The 18,628-nt window shown below is 42.1% G+C and overlaps 1 protein-coding gene across 10 annotated transcripts in view; it reads right to left on the reverse strand.

Moving 5' to 3' along the window:
• Positions 1 to 1,831: 1,831 nt before the first annotated feature.
• The window catches only part of RUFY3 (RUN and FYVE domain containing 3), a 43,884-nt gene continuing 27,087 nt past the window's right edge, over positions 1,832 to 18,628 (reverse strand). For 4 of the 10 annotated variants that reach the window (XM_061354657.1, XM_061354656.1, XM_061354661.1 and 1 more), the window contains 14 exons: positions 18,238 to 18,339; positions 17,115 to 17,238; positions 16,395 to 16,456; positions 15,238 to 15,303; positions 15,064 to 15,133; positions 12,938 to 13,030; positions 12,155 to 12,235; positions 11,500 to 11,667; positions 10,685 to 10,782; positions 7,319 to 7,438; positions 5,405 to 5,507; positions 4,131 to 4,207; positions 2,614 to 3,230; positions 1,832 to 2,050 (listed from right to left, as the gene is read on the reverse strand). In XM_061354657.1, the coding sequence (XP_061210641.1) occupies positions 3,035 to 3,230; positions 4,131 to 4,207; positions 5,405 to 5,507; positions 7,319 to 7,438; positions 10,685 to 10,782; positions 11,500 to 11,667; positions 12,155 to 12,235; positions 12,938 to 13,030; positions 15,064 to 15,133; positions 15,238 to 15,303; positions 16,395 to 16,456; positions 17,115 to 17,238; positions 18,238 to 18,339 (1,360 nt within the window). In that variant the 3' untranslated portion in view covers positions 1,832 to 2,050; positions 2,614 to 3,034. Of the gene's footprint in view, positions 2,051 to 2,613; positions 4,208 to 5,404; positions 5,508 to 7,318; positions 7,459 to 7,637; positions 9,829 to 10,684; positions 10,783 to 11,499; positions 11,668 to 12,154; positions 12,236 to 12,937; positions 13,031 to 15,063; positions 15,134 to 15,237; positions 15,304 to 16,394; positions 16,457 to 17,114; positions 17,239 to 18,237; positions 18,340 to 18,628 lie in introns of those variants that run through there. The other 6 variants (XM_061354664.1, XM_061354666.1, XM_061354665.1 and 3 more) reach the window with 4 other exon arrangements.

Below are 18,628 nucleotides of genomic sequence, written 5' to 3' on the forward strand. Positions count from 1 at the left end.
CTGTCCTGTTTTTCACGCCAATAGTCACAGCCTTCACCTTGAGCAAGCACAGTGGCAGCTGCTCTAGCTGGAATGGTCAAAAGCTGGGCACAGGGCACACAATGCTTGGGAGCTGCAGTGTGCTGGTCATACCAGCATTAAAAGTGATTGACAAAGGAGGGCCCAGGTTCTAGTTTAGCCCTCTCACATGAAAATTGTGTGGGTCTTACTTTCTCCATGGGGCTGAGTCACACTGGGTTTGGGTGCAGGAATTTGACATCTTCTCAACGTGTACAGCACATACACAAAACTGTAACACTGCACTCGGTGTCTTCCCCATCCCATCTCTGGTGTCTCACCCCCCTGAAGGAGGTGCCCACACTCAAATTCTACACTTTTTGTATTTCAACACTGTTTACAACTACTAATTTACTGTAAGGGACAGCAGCAAGGAAATGGATCTGGTAAGTGCCACAAGGGGGTAAAAGAGCAGAAAAAGAAAAACTACATGAAGTTTCCCCCCTGTGAAGGGCAATAAGAGGAGCTGGAGAACTTATGTGGCTCGACACACGAAGGCCTAGAGGGATGTAGAAGAGTAATTCATGGTCCAAACCAGCACCAGCCACAAAATCTCAGCTCTGACACACTTTTTAATGCAGTCCCAGCCAAGCTGCTGAACAGAAAATCCCCTCTGAGGAATTAAACCACTACCCCCTAATAGTATTTGTACAAACCCAAATGTATTTGTTGTTACATATATACATCAGTTTTCTACCGACTACAAAACATTCTGTGGTCTTCAAGACTGACACAGGCTTCCAGTAGAAACCCAACACAACTACGACCTGCTGTGTGTTTGTGAGGAAGCCACCACCGCTTTTTGGAGTAACAAGGAATTCCATGAGATGACAGCAACAAAGAATGATGTAGCATAAACTGTGAAACCTCTTTAAACTGTGTTTCAAACTACCACTTCTAGTAGGTGCAAAGCATTCCGATTTCATCTTGCCTTCATTCTGATCTAGCAGAAAGTGAAACACCAGGTTTTCCATGGTGACTTTCATGTGTGCAAGGGGATGAGGTGAAGTGGCCCTAAACCACTTTCTGTGTCTAAATACTTGGGACTCCATTTCCTCTGTTACAACACTGAGGTGGGAGGTACACCCTTGTGTAGTCACAAAGTCACAGTGAGGGTCTCTGAGGGGGAGGTCAGAGATGCCATAAGGCACTTACATGCCAGATCAGTGCAGGCCATCAGTTCTCATACTGTGCATTCATCAAAACCACCAATACTCCCAACTCCTTACAATACAGAAGGGGAATTTTCACAGCTTTGACTGGTTTTGGTACAGATATGCATACCAAGCCTATAGCAAGAGGGCTGAGCCAAAGAAATGAAGCTAGGAAGGGATTACTGGCATCTCACCCACCTCCTGACGCCTGGCACTGATGTAGCAGGTAGAGCCAGATTGTCAAAGGCAACCGGGAAAGGAGAAATGGGATTTCAAGTGCAACCAGACATGAGGATTAAAAAGCTCCTGTTCCACTTTCAGTGAGCCTCTGCTTCCCAGCAGCATGCTTTCACACCACACACTTCATGATGAGATCATTCTCAACTTGCACACACACAGCTCTTTTTTGAGGGTCTGTTCTCACTGTGTCCTGAGGCTGCTCAGGCACATCCTGGGCCACTTCCCATGACATTCCTAAAGCAGTTCTCCAGCACAAGCTCAGGCCTCAGAGCAGGCAGATTTTTGTACAGGGAAGGCTCAGACTGTTTTTTGTCACAGGAGACTATAAACACCATGAAGCTGCTTCCCCTCTGACGTCCAAAGAACACAGGCGTCTTCACATTCCTCCCTGAACAACCCCAGAAACCATCATCAGCTACAACCATTTCTTGTCACCTCTCTCTGTAGCCCGTCCCCTACAAGGGACTGGTTGAGTACTGCTGGATGAGCTGCTCATGGCAGGGATTGCAGACACGCTCAGGGTTGATACTAGATGGGAGGGGCAGCTCATTCACTGAGCAGGCTTCACAGAAGATGCCACCACAGTTCTTGCAGATGTTCTGGAATGCAGGAAGAGAACAGAGGAATTAGAGATGCTCAAGACATGACCAACAAAAAAGCCTTACATTTCCTCTCATGAATATTCAGTCAACGCAAATCTTCTCCTGGGTTAGAGAAATGCTTCACAGCTCCACCGTGGAGTGGAGCACTCCCACTGAACACCCTCTTTGGTAACTTGTAATCCCTCTAGATCTGCAGTAAAGCACTGAGGAAAGCAAGAGGGGCTTAGCCACAAGAAAAGAGAATAAAAATAAGAAAAATGCAAGGTGGCAAGTGGAGAAATTAGAACTGTATCACTGCCTATTCTCACTTCCCATTGGTCTCTGAAAACCCCACTTAGCTGAAAAGGGAAGAAGGAAAAACAAACCACTGAACACCAAGTAGAGTGAGGAGCCCTCAACCAAGCACTGTTCAACAAGTTTACATTAAGTGTAAAGTGGAGCTCAGAAGAGGGCTCATTCCTTGTCCCAGGACACCAGCAGGAAATCTGCACTACTGAAATGAAAACTCGGAGGAAACAGAGTGTTGCCATACGACAGGGATGGTGAGTCCTTGAAGTTACCTTTCTTTTACTCCGGCTGCTTTCCTCCCGGCAGAGCTGGCAAGTCTCAGTGTTTCCAGGTCCTGAGAGCTGCTCCTAAGCCCCAAGTAAAAACCAAGCCGTTCTGCTTCATGTGCTACTTTACACAGCACCTGTGTTAAAGCTCTGTGGCTGATCCACATCGTACAACAGGGAGGAAGGTTTCACGTACTCGTGTGTTTAACCCCCTCTATTCACAGCACATCATGCATTGGCAGGATCATCTACAGTCACACTGGCTACACCACAGGGCAGACAGGGAATCACAGCACGGCTGTGGGAACCAAGGACCACGCAGCTCTGTTTCAGGCCAGTGTCAGGCTGCTGGCCCAGCATCAAGGTGGGAAATAAACACCTTTTTCATTGTGAACAAGAGCTGACACACACAGCAGTGTTTTTTCTACTAGGGAACAATTGCTTCTATGGACTCTACAGGCAAACTCTCCCCAAGGCAAAACCCAAGGGGCAAACTTTGGGGTATTTGGGCAGGGAAGATGCTGCAGTGACCCAGGAGCTCCCTCAGCACCCGTGTCCCTTCAAGTATTTCATTGCAAGAAAAAGAATCACCAACCTGCTCTTCCTGTGTGCTGCTCAGTAACCTGCAAGAGAAGAACATCACCTGGAGCTGGTACTTCACTCATTGCACCATTTCAGAAAAACATCTGGACCATCAGAGAATTCCTCATCCTTTTTTTTTACATCCTACCCATACAGAGCTTTGCTTTTGTCTCTTCAAAACCACGCTGCCATGGCTGCTTGAGCAAGAGATGAGGCCTTTATGAGCTTTGTCAAACAGCAAAGCAGAGTGGCAGGACGTGACTGGTACTGTTTAGACATCCAGCACACCTGGCTAAATGGGAAGAGCTGGAGAAAAACTAGTAAAATACCTTCAGAAAGGGAGCAGCGCATAGAAAAGACTGTTTCGATGGTATAAACACAGTTGAAACCTAGCTTTAAACTTGTTGCTGCAAAATGTTTGAGCCTCTCCAGCTGCTGCAAACAGGCAGTGATAATGGATTTAGATCCAGGTACAGGTAAGAATCATGCTACCTGAACTTGATCTTCATACAACCATCTTCTTGCAACATTATTTCGATTCTCCAGCAGCTTCTCTTCTGGTCCAGAAGCCACAGCGTATTACCTACGAACACCTCTGATCCACCAACCCTTCTCCTTTCCCTCACCAATAGGAAAGCTTACAAAAGGCTCATCGAGTAAGAACAATTGATCAAGAGCAGGTTTATAGACACAAAAGGGAACTGGGAGAGAGACAGAGCTTTTCAGATCCAGAAAGGCTGAGGGCAAGCAGTAGAACCTCCTCCTTCCCTTTGAGTGCTATGAAAAAGCAGCAGAGACCTCAACAAAGGGCATGAGGTTGAAAATCTTTTTAAGAAAGGAGAAGTTTTCTGCACAAACTTCCCATTAGTGCAGAAATCAGTGAAGGGGAAGCAGGACTTAAAAAAGGAGAAGGCAAAAAGGAGATTTCCTTTCTTTCATACTTGTGTGTCAGGACACTGTTCTCCCTTAGCGACTGCTTCAGTTTAGCATTTTCTTCCTGGATTTTGAGCTTCCCATCCTGCCAAAAGAAAACATTTACCCATCAGTTGAACTGTGTGATGACTCCAGTTTCACCCCTGCCATACTGCAAAGGAAGACTTTACCTTGCTATTTTGGGAATACCGATCTGCCCCTCCTTGGCACAGAGGTGTCTTTGGACACTATGAGAAAGCACATAAACACCCATCCACCCTACCTACTTTACTTTCTTTTGCTGTGATCAAAAAGCTGACTTCACATTTTAGAGATGGACTCTTCAACAGGTCCAATGACATCCTTTTGCTAGAAGGTACAAGAAACTTCACAGTCACTACTGTTTATGTTAACAGCAGAGGCTGAAGAGGCAGATGGGCTGAACAGGCTTTTTAAAGACACTTCCATTGCATCAATCACCACCTACAAGTTCTGTGGCAATAGAGGCATCCATTCTGCAATCACTTTTTTGCACCTTGGCTCACTGAAGCAGCCCAGGTGAAAGCACCTGTCAAGGGCAGCAGCACACATGGGAATTGCTGATACAGCCTCTGTTACTACTTTCCAGTTCTCATAGTTACAAGTTTTGTTCTCCAGAACAACTGTTTTACTGCCAGTCCCCAGCAGAAAAGCCTGGTTTGCTCTGCAGAAAAAGATGCAGAGAGGATTTTAGCTTTCAAAGGCAAACTTCCTACTAAAAAGAGAGTTTCACTTGGGAACTATGAGGTCTGCTCTCGAGATGAACACTGCCCTTCGTTTTAAAACCACCAAATTCACTAATGGACAGCACTAAAAGAACAGTGAAAAGTGATTTGTGATGCCCTTGAAAGAATTTTGCCTTCTAAATTTTTCTATCAATTACTTTTGGGAGAATTTCCCTTCTAAAACAAAAAAATAGAAGGAAGGAAACTTGCTTTTCATCAGATGTAAGGTGTACAGCATCTCTCCTGCTGTATTACCCTTGGTTTTATTCATCTAGTGAAGACAAACCACAATCACTGCCAAAACCTTGCCAGGTACCCAGCCTGGAAGAGGAAACCAGTGTTCTTGCAATTTTTTTGGTGAGGCTCAATTCAGGAACAGCCTATTTAGTGTGTGTAAACAAATGTTCCAAAGCTCCCTTTGTTGTAGTATGTTTGTATGTAGTATGTTACATACTTATTGCACAACAAAGCTCAGGAACAGTAAATGAGCAAAATGTAACTCTACTTCAAACACAAGCCAAGAATACAAGTTGTCTTACCTGCCTCAGCCAAGACTTCGTGCCTTTTTTGTTTTCTTGGCTGCTTTGGTGGCTGTGTGACCATCTGTCCCTTTCCCGCTTCAGTTCTAGTTCCAGGTGGCTCCTAGAATATCGAGGTGGAATTGTGAACAAAGGCTATGGTTTTCTAACACTTGACATTGAAACATAATGAACTATTTAACCTTCTCTTCACATTAAAGAAACTGAACCCCAACTCAGGAGCTGAAAACTGCCTCTGAATAACAACTTGTCTGTGTGTTAAGTGTGTTAAGCCATAATATGTCAGGATGGATAATCTAGATGTTCATCATCTAATTCCAGTTTTGAGGGAAATAAACCTCCTGACTACGTCTGGAAGTCCTGAAACAATACTTACTTCTTCATCTGTTACAGAACTGTCAATATGTACCTTTTTCAAAAAGACATTCTTCAGCACATCAACTGCTACAGGACAGGCCCTGAAACCAAAGCCAACATCTTTAACCATTTCCCAAAGCTATCCACATGGGATCGATGGACTGTTACCCCCTGAGAGCTGTGGCAATTCTTCTGACACCTCACCTGAAAGTGGAGCTTGGTCCTCATGAAAAAACTGCAGGCTCCTCACCAGAAGTGCTCTGCAGCCTCTGGTCTAGCCTAACCTGTACTAAGGGATGACACGTGCTGCTTCAAGACTGACAAGCAGCCTAGGCTTTGGTGTCAGTCCTGTGCACCATGTGCAGTGGTGCATCAAGCCAGAGGGAAGAAAAATGTGGCTGAGTGCAGCACATTCATATTCGAGAAAACAACTCATCAGTGGTCAAGGACATCTGAGGTCCCTGACACAGCCTGAAGGAGGCTCAAGAAAAGCATGACTCTGAATCTAGCTGTGGATCGTAGAATCACAGTTTGGTTTGGGTTAGAAGGGACCTTAAAGCTCATCCAGTTCCAACTTCCTGCCATGGACAGGGACAGCTTCCACTAGACCAGGTTGCTCCAAGCCGTGTCCAACCTGGCCTTGAACGCTGCCAGATCACAGGGGAGCCTTCACTTTGGGCCACCAGAAAGCTCACTGTCTCCATGACTGCAGCCTGCCTGTGTGGAACACCAACAAAGCTCTCTGAGCACATAGACCATAAGGGACCAAAGCGCTAGAAACGCTGTTTTCAGAAATCATTCCAAGTGAAATGCAGTAGCTGCCGTAGGGAATGACCCCTGCTCTGAAATCAGAGCCTAGAAACTGAGTATCTGCTGCTAAAAGTAGCAGCAAAACTTGTACTATAAACCGTTCAGAATCCTCTTTGATATTTAAACCATCATGATCCATTATTAGCCTTGTTCATCTCCATAGCACTCTGACAGTTACTGAAATAACTCGTTATAACTACAGCTGCATTAATTCCATAGCCAAACTGAAGTGAGTTAAGCTGGTGGAGACTTAGACCCAGAAATGAATACTTGGCCATGTTGACGCTTAAACCAACTGAGGAAGTTCTTGTTTATAACTTGATTTACAACCAACACTACCACAAAAAGCCCCATCTCCTCTTAAAGGAATGTAATTCAAGCGAGACTGCCCACATCCCACTGCAGCACCCTCCAGCAACTTCCTGCTGTAGAACCTCAGCTAAATAAAGCAGTGCAGCCTCCTGGTAAAGGAGGCTCAATCATTTTCATACTTTCATTGCCATTTAGCTTGAGAAAAAGTCCAGCTGATGTAAAAATAGACCAGTTTGCATATGCAGAGAAGATGCCTTCCCCCTTTACGACCAAGAACTCTATTAAGCTCACCCACACACACCCAGGACCTTGCACAAATTTGTGATAAAAGCCATTTGCTGGTTTTCTCCACCTCAACCCCCTCTCTTTGCCATCACTCTGCCTGCTTTCTACTAAGAACAGCCCAAAAAAGAGGTTGGAAAAGGGTCTCTTCACCGCTGCCTGGAGAGCTCTTCCACTTCTAGCTGGAGGCTGTTGATTTTGTCCCCAAACTCCTGCTTGAAGAGGCGGTTGTCTTGCTCGGCCAACTGACGGTCCTTCTCCGACTGTCGCAATCTGGATTTGAGCCACATGAACTTGTGATAAAAAACAAAAGCCATGGTGGGGAGGAAGACTGAGTTTAACCAACAAATAAAACACCCAGTGAAAAGGTAAAGCCAAAAAAAAGAAAAAAAAAAAAGAAATGATAAAATCAATGGGAAAGAGGAAAATATTTTAAAGAAAAGTAAAACGTAGGTGAACCAGGCAGAAGCTCTGATTTTCAATAGTTTTTATTCTATTACTACGGTTTACAGCCATTAGATGAAAAACATAAAACATCACTTTTATCCAGATTCAAAGCAAACCTCAAGTACACAGAATTTCAAGTCCAATTTGATTTTAATGTACGTTACATTTCAGCTCTACACGTGTAACTGGAACTTGCAACATAGGTTAGCTACTCTATTGAGAATTAGTGCATTTTCCTGGTCTCTTCCATGGACTGACACAAGGCATTAGTATACCAAAGCATTTTCACTCTGGCCCTGACATCAGAAAAGGCCAGATCCTTAATTCTGCCTGATTTTAGCATTATTGTGACAACAAACAAACCTGGCACAACCCCTTAATTCCACAGAAGAAATGTGGGGAAGAGCAGGGGAGTTAACTGTTCTAATCAGCTACTTAGATACCTTGATGAAAGCTTCCACCTTTTAATTATTATTTTATTATTCTCCAGGTAGTTAAAATGAGTTTCTAGTAAAAGGTTATTAAAGGTTAACCTTATATTTCCAAGCACACTACTTGGGCATAGAGATTTCAAATGGGGTCTCCAAGTCTGCTTGTGTGCAGAAGTCCATTAAATAAGCCAAGTGATGGTACACACATACAGTAGGACTGGGCTTAGCCTCACTGATTTTAAACATACCTAGTGAGGATCAATAAGGCTTCTTTCTCCAGCTGTGTTTCAGTTACATCTGCCACCTAGTACCCCAAAGAGCACTGTCCCACAGAAAAAAAAGGGAGAACTGGCATCAAAGAATCTTTACAGGCATCTCACCAGAGCAAAAACCCCTTATTTAATACAGAAAACCCCCATATATGATCTTCTTGAAAGCAAAAAATAATCTCAAGGAGCACTTATAGCCTAAGGCCTGTGGCAGGCCAGCATGGTGAACTTCTGTGGCCCCAGGCATGAGAATTATTAGTTTCTAATAGTCCCAGCTATATTTATTTAAAGTTTTACACTGAGGTGTTAAAGTGGCAATTATTTTTCCTATCAAGAGCTGATTCCCAAGCTTTATCTGTTCTTCCATTAGCAAATTCCATTTGTATTGAGCAAGAAAGTCTCCCCAAGCAAATGAAAGAAGTGCGATAGTAGAATGTAACTCTTCTTTTTTAACCACTAGCTACTCAGACAAGGAATGGTCAAGTACCAAATTAGCATTTCTGCTCCCCACCATTGCACATTTTGTTCCTTTCTTCTATTTTTATTTTATGCTTTTGTTTCTTTTAAACTCTAGAGTAAGAAGATCAGATTTTTGTTTTTAAACATGTAACTTCCCTTCCTAGGAAGAGGAAAGACCTACCAAAATACCTCTCCTCAGATTCCTTCAGTTGGGAAGAACCTCAATGCACATCTAGCGAGATTCATGGCAGAGGTAGAAGGCAAGGCAATGCAAAGATAAGGAGGTTTCCACTGAACTTACCACTCTATCATGTTACTCTAAGACACCTAGCTACTAATTCTGGACACATGAAGTTTAAAGGAATAAGGAGAAGTCCCCACCCTCCCACCAAGTCACTAAGGCAAAATCGTTGCAAGCAGTCTTGTTTACAAGAGGGCTGGTCTTCACGGTGATGATCTATCGCATCTCGGACTTGGGGCTGAACCCACACAACAGAAGTGAACAGGGAACGGCTTGGGCTACGCACACAACTACTTTCAACAACTTCCAGGGATGCATTTTTTTCATCTACTGCACAAAAAGGGCAACACAGAAAACTATTTGATTTCCCAGAGCTGGCCAATCTAACAGTGGCTTGATCAACACGCCTAGAATCCGTAACGGCTGAAGACTTGTGCTGCTGTATACGGTATGCATCACCAGGGTGTACAGAGCCACAGATCTCCCATTCCTTATGCTTTCCTGGTGTGTTTATTGGCCAACTCATTGGTACTTTAACATGGTTTAAAGGGCATAGTTAGGGATTTTTATACCTGACTCTAAATCTCTGAAGAAAAACTCACTGATTTTAAAAATTCAGCAAATTCCAAACCAACTTTAGGTGACAATTAATATTTTAACAGTTGCTTTTAGCAATTTGCAAGTTCTCCCCTCATAAAGGAGTTCTGATGTCAGAGCTGTGAGGTGACCAGACATAAAAATGTCTAATGATGCTTCTGGATCAGTTTGTTTGCTGCGCTATTTAAGGTTTTTGCCTGTTTCACCAAATCCTTTTCACTGTTTAAGTAAGTCAGAACGAGGGTGATGATAAAAAAAGGAAAATAAGAACAGCAAGAGAAAGAGAGTAGATAAATTAGCTGAGTAGGTATAATAAAACATTTTAAAATACATATTTTTTACAAACGAAATTATTTTTTTACAAAGAACAACTCAAAATACAATCCCTAAAATGAGAATGTTAATTTAATCCAATGACCTACTCATTAACTAAGTCCCAGGCACCACATGCTCCTGACAGCTATGCTTTTCTTGGAGCTAGCACAACAGTCAACGAAATTCCCAGAGACTGAAGTTCTGAACCTCTGGCCAAAGCTCTGCAAAGCTTGGCTTCGAGAGCAGGACAAAATGGAAAAAGAAGCATTGCTTCTTCTCAAATCAGTCTGATTTCTCATAAAGAGAATGCTTCAGTTGGGTTTTTTTTTTCTGAAGAGCACCAGAGAGATGTGGAATAACCAAGGTACCTCCAAGCCTGGCTTCTGCTGCTCATCCTTCCTCCTCCCTCTCTTAATACTGTCATTAACAGTCAAGAACTTCTCTAAGTTCCTATTTCTATTTTTTAATCAGTGCTATCAGAGACAGTGATTGACTTGTAATGACTGAACAACATATAAAAGGGCAGCTAATGTAGATAAACAAAGCTGCTGTGTTCATTACTGGTTTAGTCATATATTCTTTTCTACCACAAGCCCTCCAGAGCATGCAAGACACTCTGAACAACATCTCAAAAATCAGACCTCTCCTCATGTAGCTCTGTTCATCAGTGTCTGAGCAGAGCAGTTCCATCCAGGGTCTGCAGGACATTACCACTAGAATATACAAATGCTTTTGTAATTGTCAAAGCTTCATTTTTTACCTTTGTTCAAGCTGTTTGATGGTGGCAGCCATCTGATTTGTTTTTTCTTCCAAACGACTGTTTAATTCACTCTTCTGTTTCACCCCCATGTCTGAACTCTGCAAAAAGTAGCATTGTGGGGCTTTTGTAAGTAGCAGTAAAACCAAAATAAGCCACCATAAATCATGTGGCCAATGAAACCAAAGGGACAGAAACCAAAGAGATAGGAAAAGGTGATCAAAAGCAAAGGCCAGATCAATACTGCAAGGACAAATATGTTGCCATGCCGGTGCAGGCCACATCTGGGCCCTACAAAAAGGCAATACCATCATCAGTGAAGCTTCCTGTACAACAAATATTAATGTGGTTTCTGCTAATATCATTCAACTGCTTTGCAGAGAATGACTGGCTCAAGGAAAGCAGAAGCAACTCTTTTCTGTTCTAAAAATTATTTTGGGATTTCTTTCCAAGCATTTTGTGTTGCTCTTTGTCTTAAGACTCTGCTTTTCCATTACTCTAACTACACCATACACCTTCAATACTGGATTGTACTGGAACAGCAGCTACCATGGCTCAGTTTTTATACCACAGAACCACAGAAGGTACTTTCCCCAGTGACACACACATATTTCCGGATAACAATGAGTCTTTCTTCAGAAGAAACTGCATCTTCTCTCAACCTCCACCTCAAATACTAGAGCTTTCTTGCATCAAGACAGAAGTATGTTGTCCAGCTTGTAACCCTGTAACCCACATATTGCACCTTTTAAATAGAGACGGGCAAAAAGAAGAAGAAAAGCCATCACTTTTATCCAGAATCTGAATTATTTTCCTACCTGCAGCTTGAAAGACAGTTCATGCTTTAGGGCCCTAAGATCATCCAGCTGCTGCCTGAGCGCGACCAGTGCATCCTGCTTCTCGCAAACATCTTTCTCCAGCATCTTCATAGCTAGCTCCATCTCCTGCCGCATCCCAATCTGTGCCTCCAGCTCTTTCTCCACATCCTGGAACATACAGATTAGGCAGCATCAAGCTGGAAAACTTTAACTCCTAAAAGCATCCTGCTCAGGCATTTTTCTCCCCACTAGCTGAACATATGATATGGAGTAACAGTTCAGATAATGGCAATATTCTTAGAGTCACAGAATGGTTTGGGTTGGAAGGGACCTTAAAGCTCACCCAGTTCCAACCCCTTGCCATGGGCAGGGACACCTTCCACTAGACCAGGTTGCAAAGCCCTGTCCAACCTGGCCTTGGACACTCCCAGGGATGGGGCAAGGCAGATGCATCAGACCCAGAAATGCAACTGCACTGCTCATTTTGAGAAACAGTCCTGAAACTGATCAACAGAGCCACAAAATGAAGCAGGAAGATGAGAATGAAAAAAAAATAAAAAAAAAATCTGGTCAAACACTGTCAAAAGTGATTGTCTGACATGGAGTTAGGTGAAAAAGCCATTTACCAGGAGCTCCCAGCTCACACAGCCCTTACCAGCCGCAGCTGAGTCTCCTCCTTTAACTGTTTTCGTGCCTCAGTCAGTGCATGTCCATCAGCAGCTCTGTCTTTAGTGACCTAAATAAATCAAGACACCCAATTAGCTTGTCATTATATACTACTGACCCTCTCATTTGCTGATTATTTGCTTTTCCCACCACTTGGAAAACAAATTCTGCCACTATCAAAAATCAGAGCTCCATTCAGCATGCAGCTTCCATGGGAATTTATTCTACTTCCCTGTCTCCCCAAGTGCTCCCATGCACTTCAATGGGTATGAATTAAACAGACTGTCAATTTTCAAGACTTTCACAGTATATTATGGATGGTTACAAATCCTCAGGAAAAGATCTTGGGGTTTTTAAAATTAAAACCTGATTCTGCCATAGTTACTAGAGATCCTGTCCCTTGATTTCTGAAGAGGGTAGTGTTTCAGGCCAGAAAAGCACAACTGCTACATCCAAATTGTTCTGCCAGCCTCTCAGTATATTATTCTTCCTCCTGTCCCCTCTGACACCTTGCCATACAAGCCATGAACATGCTGTGTGAGCTCTCAGCTCTGCACATGCTCATGGTTTCATCAGCTATGGCCAGACAGGATTTACTGTAGCCAGGATCCATCTGTTACCCTCTGTGAGGATCCACCTGCATTCACTCTTACCTATTGCATTTTTTGTGAGATACATCAGGAAATAAAGTCTCTTTCAAACATGGACTGCATGTTCAATCTGGGTGGAAGCTGCCCCAAAGGGTCAGTAAATCATTCACACATACACCAACCTTACGACTGGACTCTAAGATGTAAGAGCTTTCTTCTTTAACCCGTTCCATCTCCTCTTGCAGTGTAATAATCCTGTTGTTTGCAACTGCAAGCTGTGAACAAAACAGAACAACAGTAACATCACAAACATACTTGGCCATTTTTTTTCCCCTCTTTAGACCCATCTTCTCCCATATTTGGAGTGGCTAAAGACAACTTGGCCTCTAAAAACAGAGAAGGGCTACCAGAAAAAGCAAAAGCATCAGTTAGTACCACTGTGATGGATTTTTAATATTAGCCAAAACAGAGACTTCCCAACCTATTTTGGTTCCTGTCTTTCAGTAAAATTACTGACTTCCTGAGGACTCTACCTGCTAGACTTGGTTTAACATGTGGTTAACGCAACTCAACTGAAATCCTCACTCCATTCCCTTCCCTCACCAGAGATAACAAGATGGAAAAACGTGAGCACAGAGCAGCTAAATTTCGTGACTTCTAGCAGCTGAAATCTGCTACCAAGAAGAAATGCTTGTGTGGGTTTGCTAAAGCTTCAGTGGTTTGGGTACACTGCTAGGCAGAGCACCTGAGATGTAAGATGCTCAAGTACTTGGGCAGGAGAAGCACAGTGAGAATCTCACCAGACGAGGAAGATTTGGCTGGAAATGGAGGATCAAGTGCACAGGCCACCCTTAGGAGACAGCACATCTGCCTCAGAGGAATTCCCAATGAAGACATCACTGCAGACTAACAGCATGTGTTCAAAGGCCAAAATAACTTCAGAAAACTCCTCCTGGCTTTGTAAATCCTAACTTACATAAGCCTTGCACGCTAGAAAACCTCAGTGACATTCCAAGACATCAGCTGTGTTATTAAGTGACAAACCCAAACAGAAATTACCCTGATAAAAGCCTGAGTCTTTGGTACAGCTCAAGCCAAATGCACAAATTGATGTCACATGTGACACAGTTCATTAACTACATCCTGTAAACACCCCTGGGCTGGCATAGTGTCTTCCAGTGTCACTTCTTACTTTGAACAGACTTCATTGAGATGCAAACAAGTAAACCATTAAAAAACAAAAACCACTTCAGTCAGCACTGAAATTACTCTCATGGGGACAATCCCTAATTGGCACAGCACCCATACTCTGCAGGTGATAAATCAAAACTCACTTACAGTAGCACTGAGAAAGCCAGCCTCTACTGCAGACCACAAATTTAGAACTTAAAAAAACATTTTAACTGTAAAAAGCATTTCTTGCTCCTTAATTGCAAGACTGGATATGGTAATTTCCATCACTAAAGCTTCTCACTGTCTGGAATACATCCATTAGAGTAATAGTTCAATAACCAGACACACAGATCTCCTTATGAGGATGAACAAGCAAAAAAGAATTTCTATTTCCTATTTGTTCTTCAAGAGCACTGAGACATCCCAGTCAAAGTCATTCTACTCAGCTAAGTCACATGGGGACAGAGATACTCTGTACAACCATTAGGATGAGACCTCCTATCACCCATTTGTCCGGGAACTGACCCCAAAATATTTTATTACATTTATGCCATTACTAATGAACTGCAAGACCAATTTAAAAATACAGGTTAGACCTCTGACTCATGTACCAACCATTTCTCATACTCAGACTGAAAAATGTTTCATCCATAATAGTAATTTTTCCTTTATTTCTTGCAAATTGTGACAGGCTAGAGAAAGTTATTGAAACATTTCAATTACTATCTTTACCCTGTAGTGAATTTCTACATCATCAAAACAAACAGACATTTAAAAATGTCTTTGTCATGGCTGGACCTCCCATAACTTGTATCAGCTGTAGGGCATTTGAAACTACAAGCACCATACAACTTATTCTAAGATACTTTCCAAATACCAGAAAGCATGCAAAGACTTCAGAGTGATCAAGTGCATTCAGCAGCTTTTGGGTTTTTTAACATCAACATTCAGATGATTTTCCACCTCACACTTTGTAGCAACAGCCAGTGTAATTCTTCAGCAGGTCAGTTATTCCAGGTTCATCCTTAAACTCTCATCATTACATACAACAGACATCCAAAAATAACTCCTCCATTACCTTTTTAAACCCAATTCCAAAAGGCCAAAACATCAGATTATTTCCTATTACACTTACCTCCTCAGTCAGTTTAGTGTTGGATTTTTCTAAGGCATCCACCTTGGCCTGCAGGTTGTTTACTGTAGCACTGTTGAAGAGAAAAAAAAGCCCTACAGTAATTCCTGCTTTTTAAAAATCCTGGTTTCTATCTTGTTACACTAGATAATAAAGAATAAATAAATCACATCTTACCTTAAATGCCTATTGAGTTCTTCTACATAGTTTTTCTGATCCAAAATAGCAGTTATCTGACCATCTCTGGAAAGAAGAAATACCATTCAGCTCAATCATATGGATTCAAGGAACTAAGAGACACTGCTAAAGGTCAAAGAGGAAATGTTGCCATCTATATATCTCTCCAGCATAGCACCAAGACCCTAGGTCTCAACAGACTATAGGTTGCATAGGAAATAGCAAAGTCGAGTTGCAATCTATGCCTTCATCGTCAGTCACTGTTCCCTGACTTCTCAGAAGCTGCAGCTGCTACACTCACCTGGACGATACTGAGGTGACACACCAACCAGAATAATTAAAGCAGACGGCATTTCAAAGAGCACAGCGTTATTTCAAAAGACCAAAAAAAAGGGTTCTGAACTACTCTGATACTGGACAGGAGTCTAAGAGTCATCCCACCAAAATCCATCTGCCAACAAACACGTTTTGCATGCACTTGTAGCAGGAAATCTTGACTAAAGAAAAGCATGTTCTAAAAACTACAGCTAAAATAAATGCAAACAAAACACATGATCCTGAAGGATAATTATTAAATACATACCTGAATTTAAGGACTTCCTTAGAAGGAAGAAGTACCCTTAAAGAAGCTCAGAAAACCCCAACACCTGATGCATATGTCAATGTGCCTGCACTTTATTTTCCAACCACTTGCTCTGAATATTGCACAGCCCATTTGGATATGGTGGCACAAGTACTTTAGGTTATTATTAGTTATGGGAATTATTATTAGTTATGGGAACTAGTTATGAGAATTATTATTTTTTTCCTAAGGATATTCCAAAAATCACCTACCTACTAGCCATACAAGGGGCGAAGGCTACTAAGCTGCCTACCAAAAAGGCTTTAAAGAAGGGCAGGTCCTAACTCACTCTTAGAACATTTTTATCTTCAATTGCTAGTTGAGGAAGAACACAGAATTTCTAGGAGAATTTACTTTTCCTCTGCCCCCTCTCAACATTTCCAGTATCTTATTAATATATTATGGTTTATCATAGAACAGCAATTCAGCCTAAGTAGCTTTTTAATTAAAAACATAATAGCTTTCAGGGCACCCTGGAATACTTGAATACAAGTTACCAAGAGGTAAGAAGCAGGACAATTGTGTATGTACCTACCCTTCGCTGCCTTTTGTGCTGTTCCCATCTTTCAAATACATTGAGAAATCAATAACACCAACCTAAAGGTAAAAAAAAAATGCATCTAACATTAAACACTTTCTAAGACTAAACACTGTCTGTAGTTGTGAAAGTTTGAAGTCATTCAGTTAGGACACCAATACATGATGTATTACAAGGACTCATTATACCAGTTATCTATCCAAAATTAATGAAAACATGGCTTATTTCAAGCAAAACTATCCTAGGATAGGCTGCAAGTCTTAGGCTGTAAGAATAAGCTGTTATTATCACTCTATCTGTACGTTCATTGCTTATGCAAGCTTGAACATAAGTGCACACAGGCTAATTTTCTTTTAACAGCTACAATGACTTCATTACACAGCATGAGTGAATTAACAGTTCTACCCATTTCTCCCCTTATTTTAGCCAAGTCCTTGCCCATTTTCATCTCCTTTTTCATTTACTACATTTCACTCCACAGTGACCTGTCCGCAGACCACAGCAAAACACAACAGCAAAGAGCAAACCAAAACCTTGAGTCTCTGATCTCAGTGCCACCAGCTAACCAAAGACCACACTCACAGTAACAAGCTTATATCAGCCTTGCATTGCATTTAGTAGCAAACTTACGTCTCAGTTGATTAAAGTCCTCTACAATGAAAAATTCTTTCAATTCAAATGAGCAGAAAAACCCCACATTAACTGAATACCAAATACCTGTGAGTCCAGGTCTTCACCCTTCATGCAGAAGTTGGCATCGATGACATTCAAACCTACTAGGAGGCCAGCAATGATCGCACCTTCTTCTTCCATCATCAGTGCATTAGGCTCGTAAAATTCACTGCATGATGCACAGCAAGAGAAAACAAGTGTTGAATCTTTAAAAGTCAACTAAAAATGTCAATTAGCACGGGATAGATCCCTTCTATTTCAGACACAATGCCAGCTCAGCCTCAACAAAACCCCAGGCTGTGGCATGCTGTCCACACAGAAACGCACTTCTGTGTACTGTCCATGTAATTTTGCTCTGACTGAACATATCTCTCTCAGAAGATTAAGTTTTTAGGCAAGGCAAAGACCCAGTGAGTCGAAGACTTGGTTACTCACCACTGAAATGTGGTAGAAAGTAAGCACAGTTGTGGAGTAATGGCACAGCACATTGAAGATTTAAGAGGGGAGCTTAATATCAGAGTTTAAGTAACACCCTTCTATTCCTCTATTACTACTGTGATTAACACAAGCCACTGCCACATTTTCCAGCAGACAATACCAAGTTGTCCTTTCTAACCTCGAGTCAGGTATGGATTTACATGTACAGCCAACAAACACCTACTGGTTTGAGTCAAGGAACACCCAACATATTTATTAAATCCTACTGCTATACACAGATATAGTAGTTCAAATCCATGGGTTTTCAATTAAACTACAAAATCATTGCTGGTTTATCAGAAGGAAGCAGAGATATGGGAAGTGAAATTATTTGTTCCAAGACAGACAGTAATGGAGTTACAAGGTCATAAAATTTCCCAGGGCCAAGGCTGCAGATGGAGAACACTCTATCTCTTCTGTATCTGTACCTCCCCTAAATCATCTCTTTGTAGCCAAAATTTGTGTTTATTCTAATGAAATATTGAAACAAAGTGGAGAATTAATAGCTTCTGAATTAAGAAAGAACACTGAGCGTTTTTAATCCCCCAGAAGATGGTCTGCATTTCACAAACATTAGTATTTCTCACAAAAAGTACAACATACTTTAACATTTGGGTGTAGAAGTTCATGAAGATCTTACAAGAAGACAGAGGTGAACATAATCTAATCTGAGGATGAGCTCAGCACTCACCTGAGAAGATCCTTTCTGTTAATCAAGGCTTTCATGTATTCAGAAAGCTTCTTCTGCATGAGAGCCAAGCGAAGCCAAGCTCTTCCTCTACCCACAGGTGTCCTACAAACGCCAGAAACAAAACGGTTATAGACATACTGCAATGTACATTCACAAACAGCTCCAATAATCCCCTTCTATCTGAAGGATCCACATCTCAAAGAGAGTTGGCACTGATGAATGGATGGGGCTTTGAGCAACCCGGTCTACTGCAAGGTGTCCCTGCCCATGGCAGGGGGCTGGAACTGGGTGAGCTTCAAGGTCCCTTCCAACCAAAATAGCCTGGGATTCCATGAAAACCAGGAAATACAAGGTATTTAAGTGCAAATAGTTACAAAATAGTTTAAGCAAT

This window comes from Neopsephotus bourkii, unplaced genomic scaffold (assembly GCF_033783945.1).
Source record: "Neopsephotus bourkii isolate Nb327-2 ecotype Australia unplaced genomic scaffold, CSIRO-AGI_Nbou_v1 NB_741, whole genome shotgun sequence".
In the NCBI taxonomy this organism is placed as follows: Eukaryota; Metazoa; Chordata; class Aves; order Psittaciformes; family Psittacidae; genus Neopsephotus; species Neopsephotus bourkii.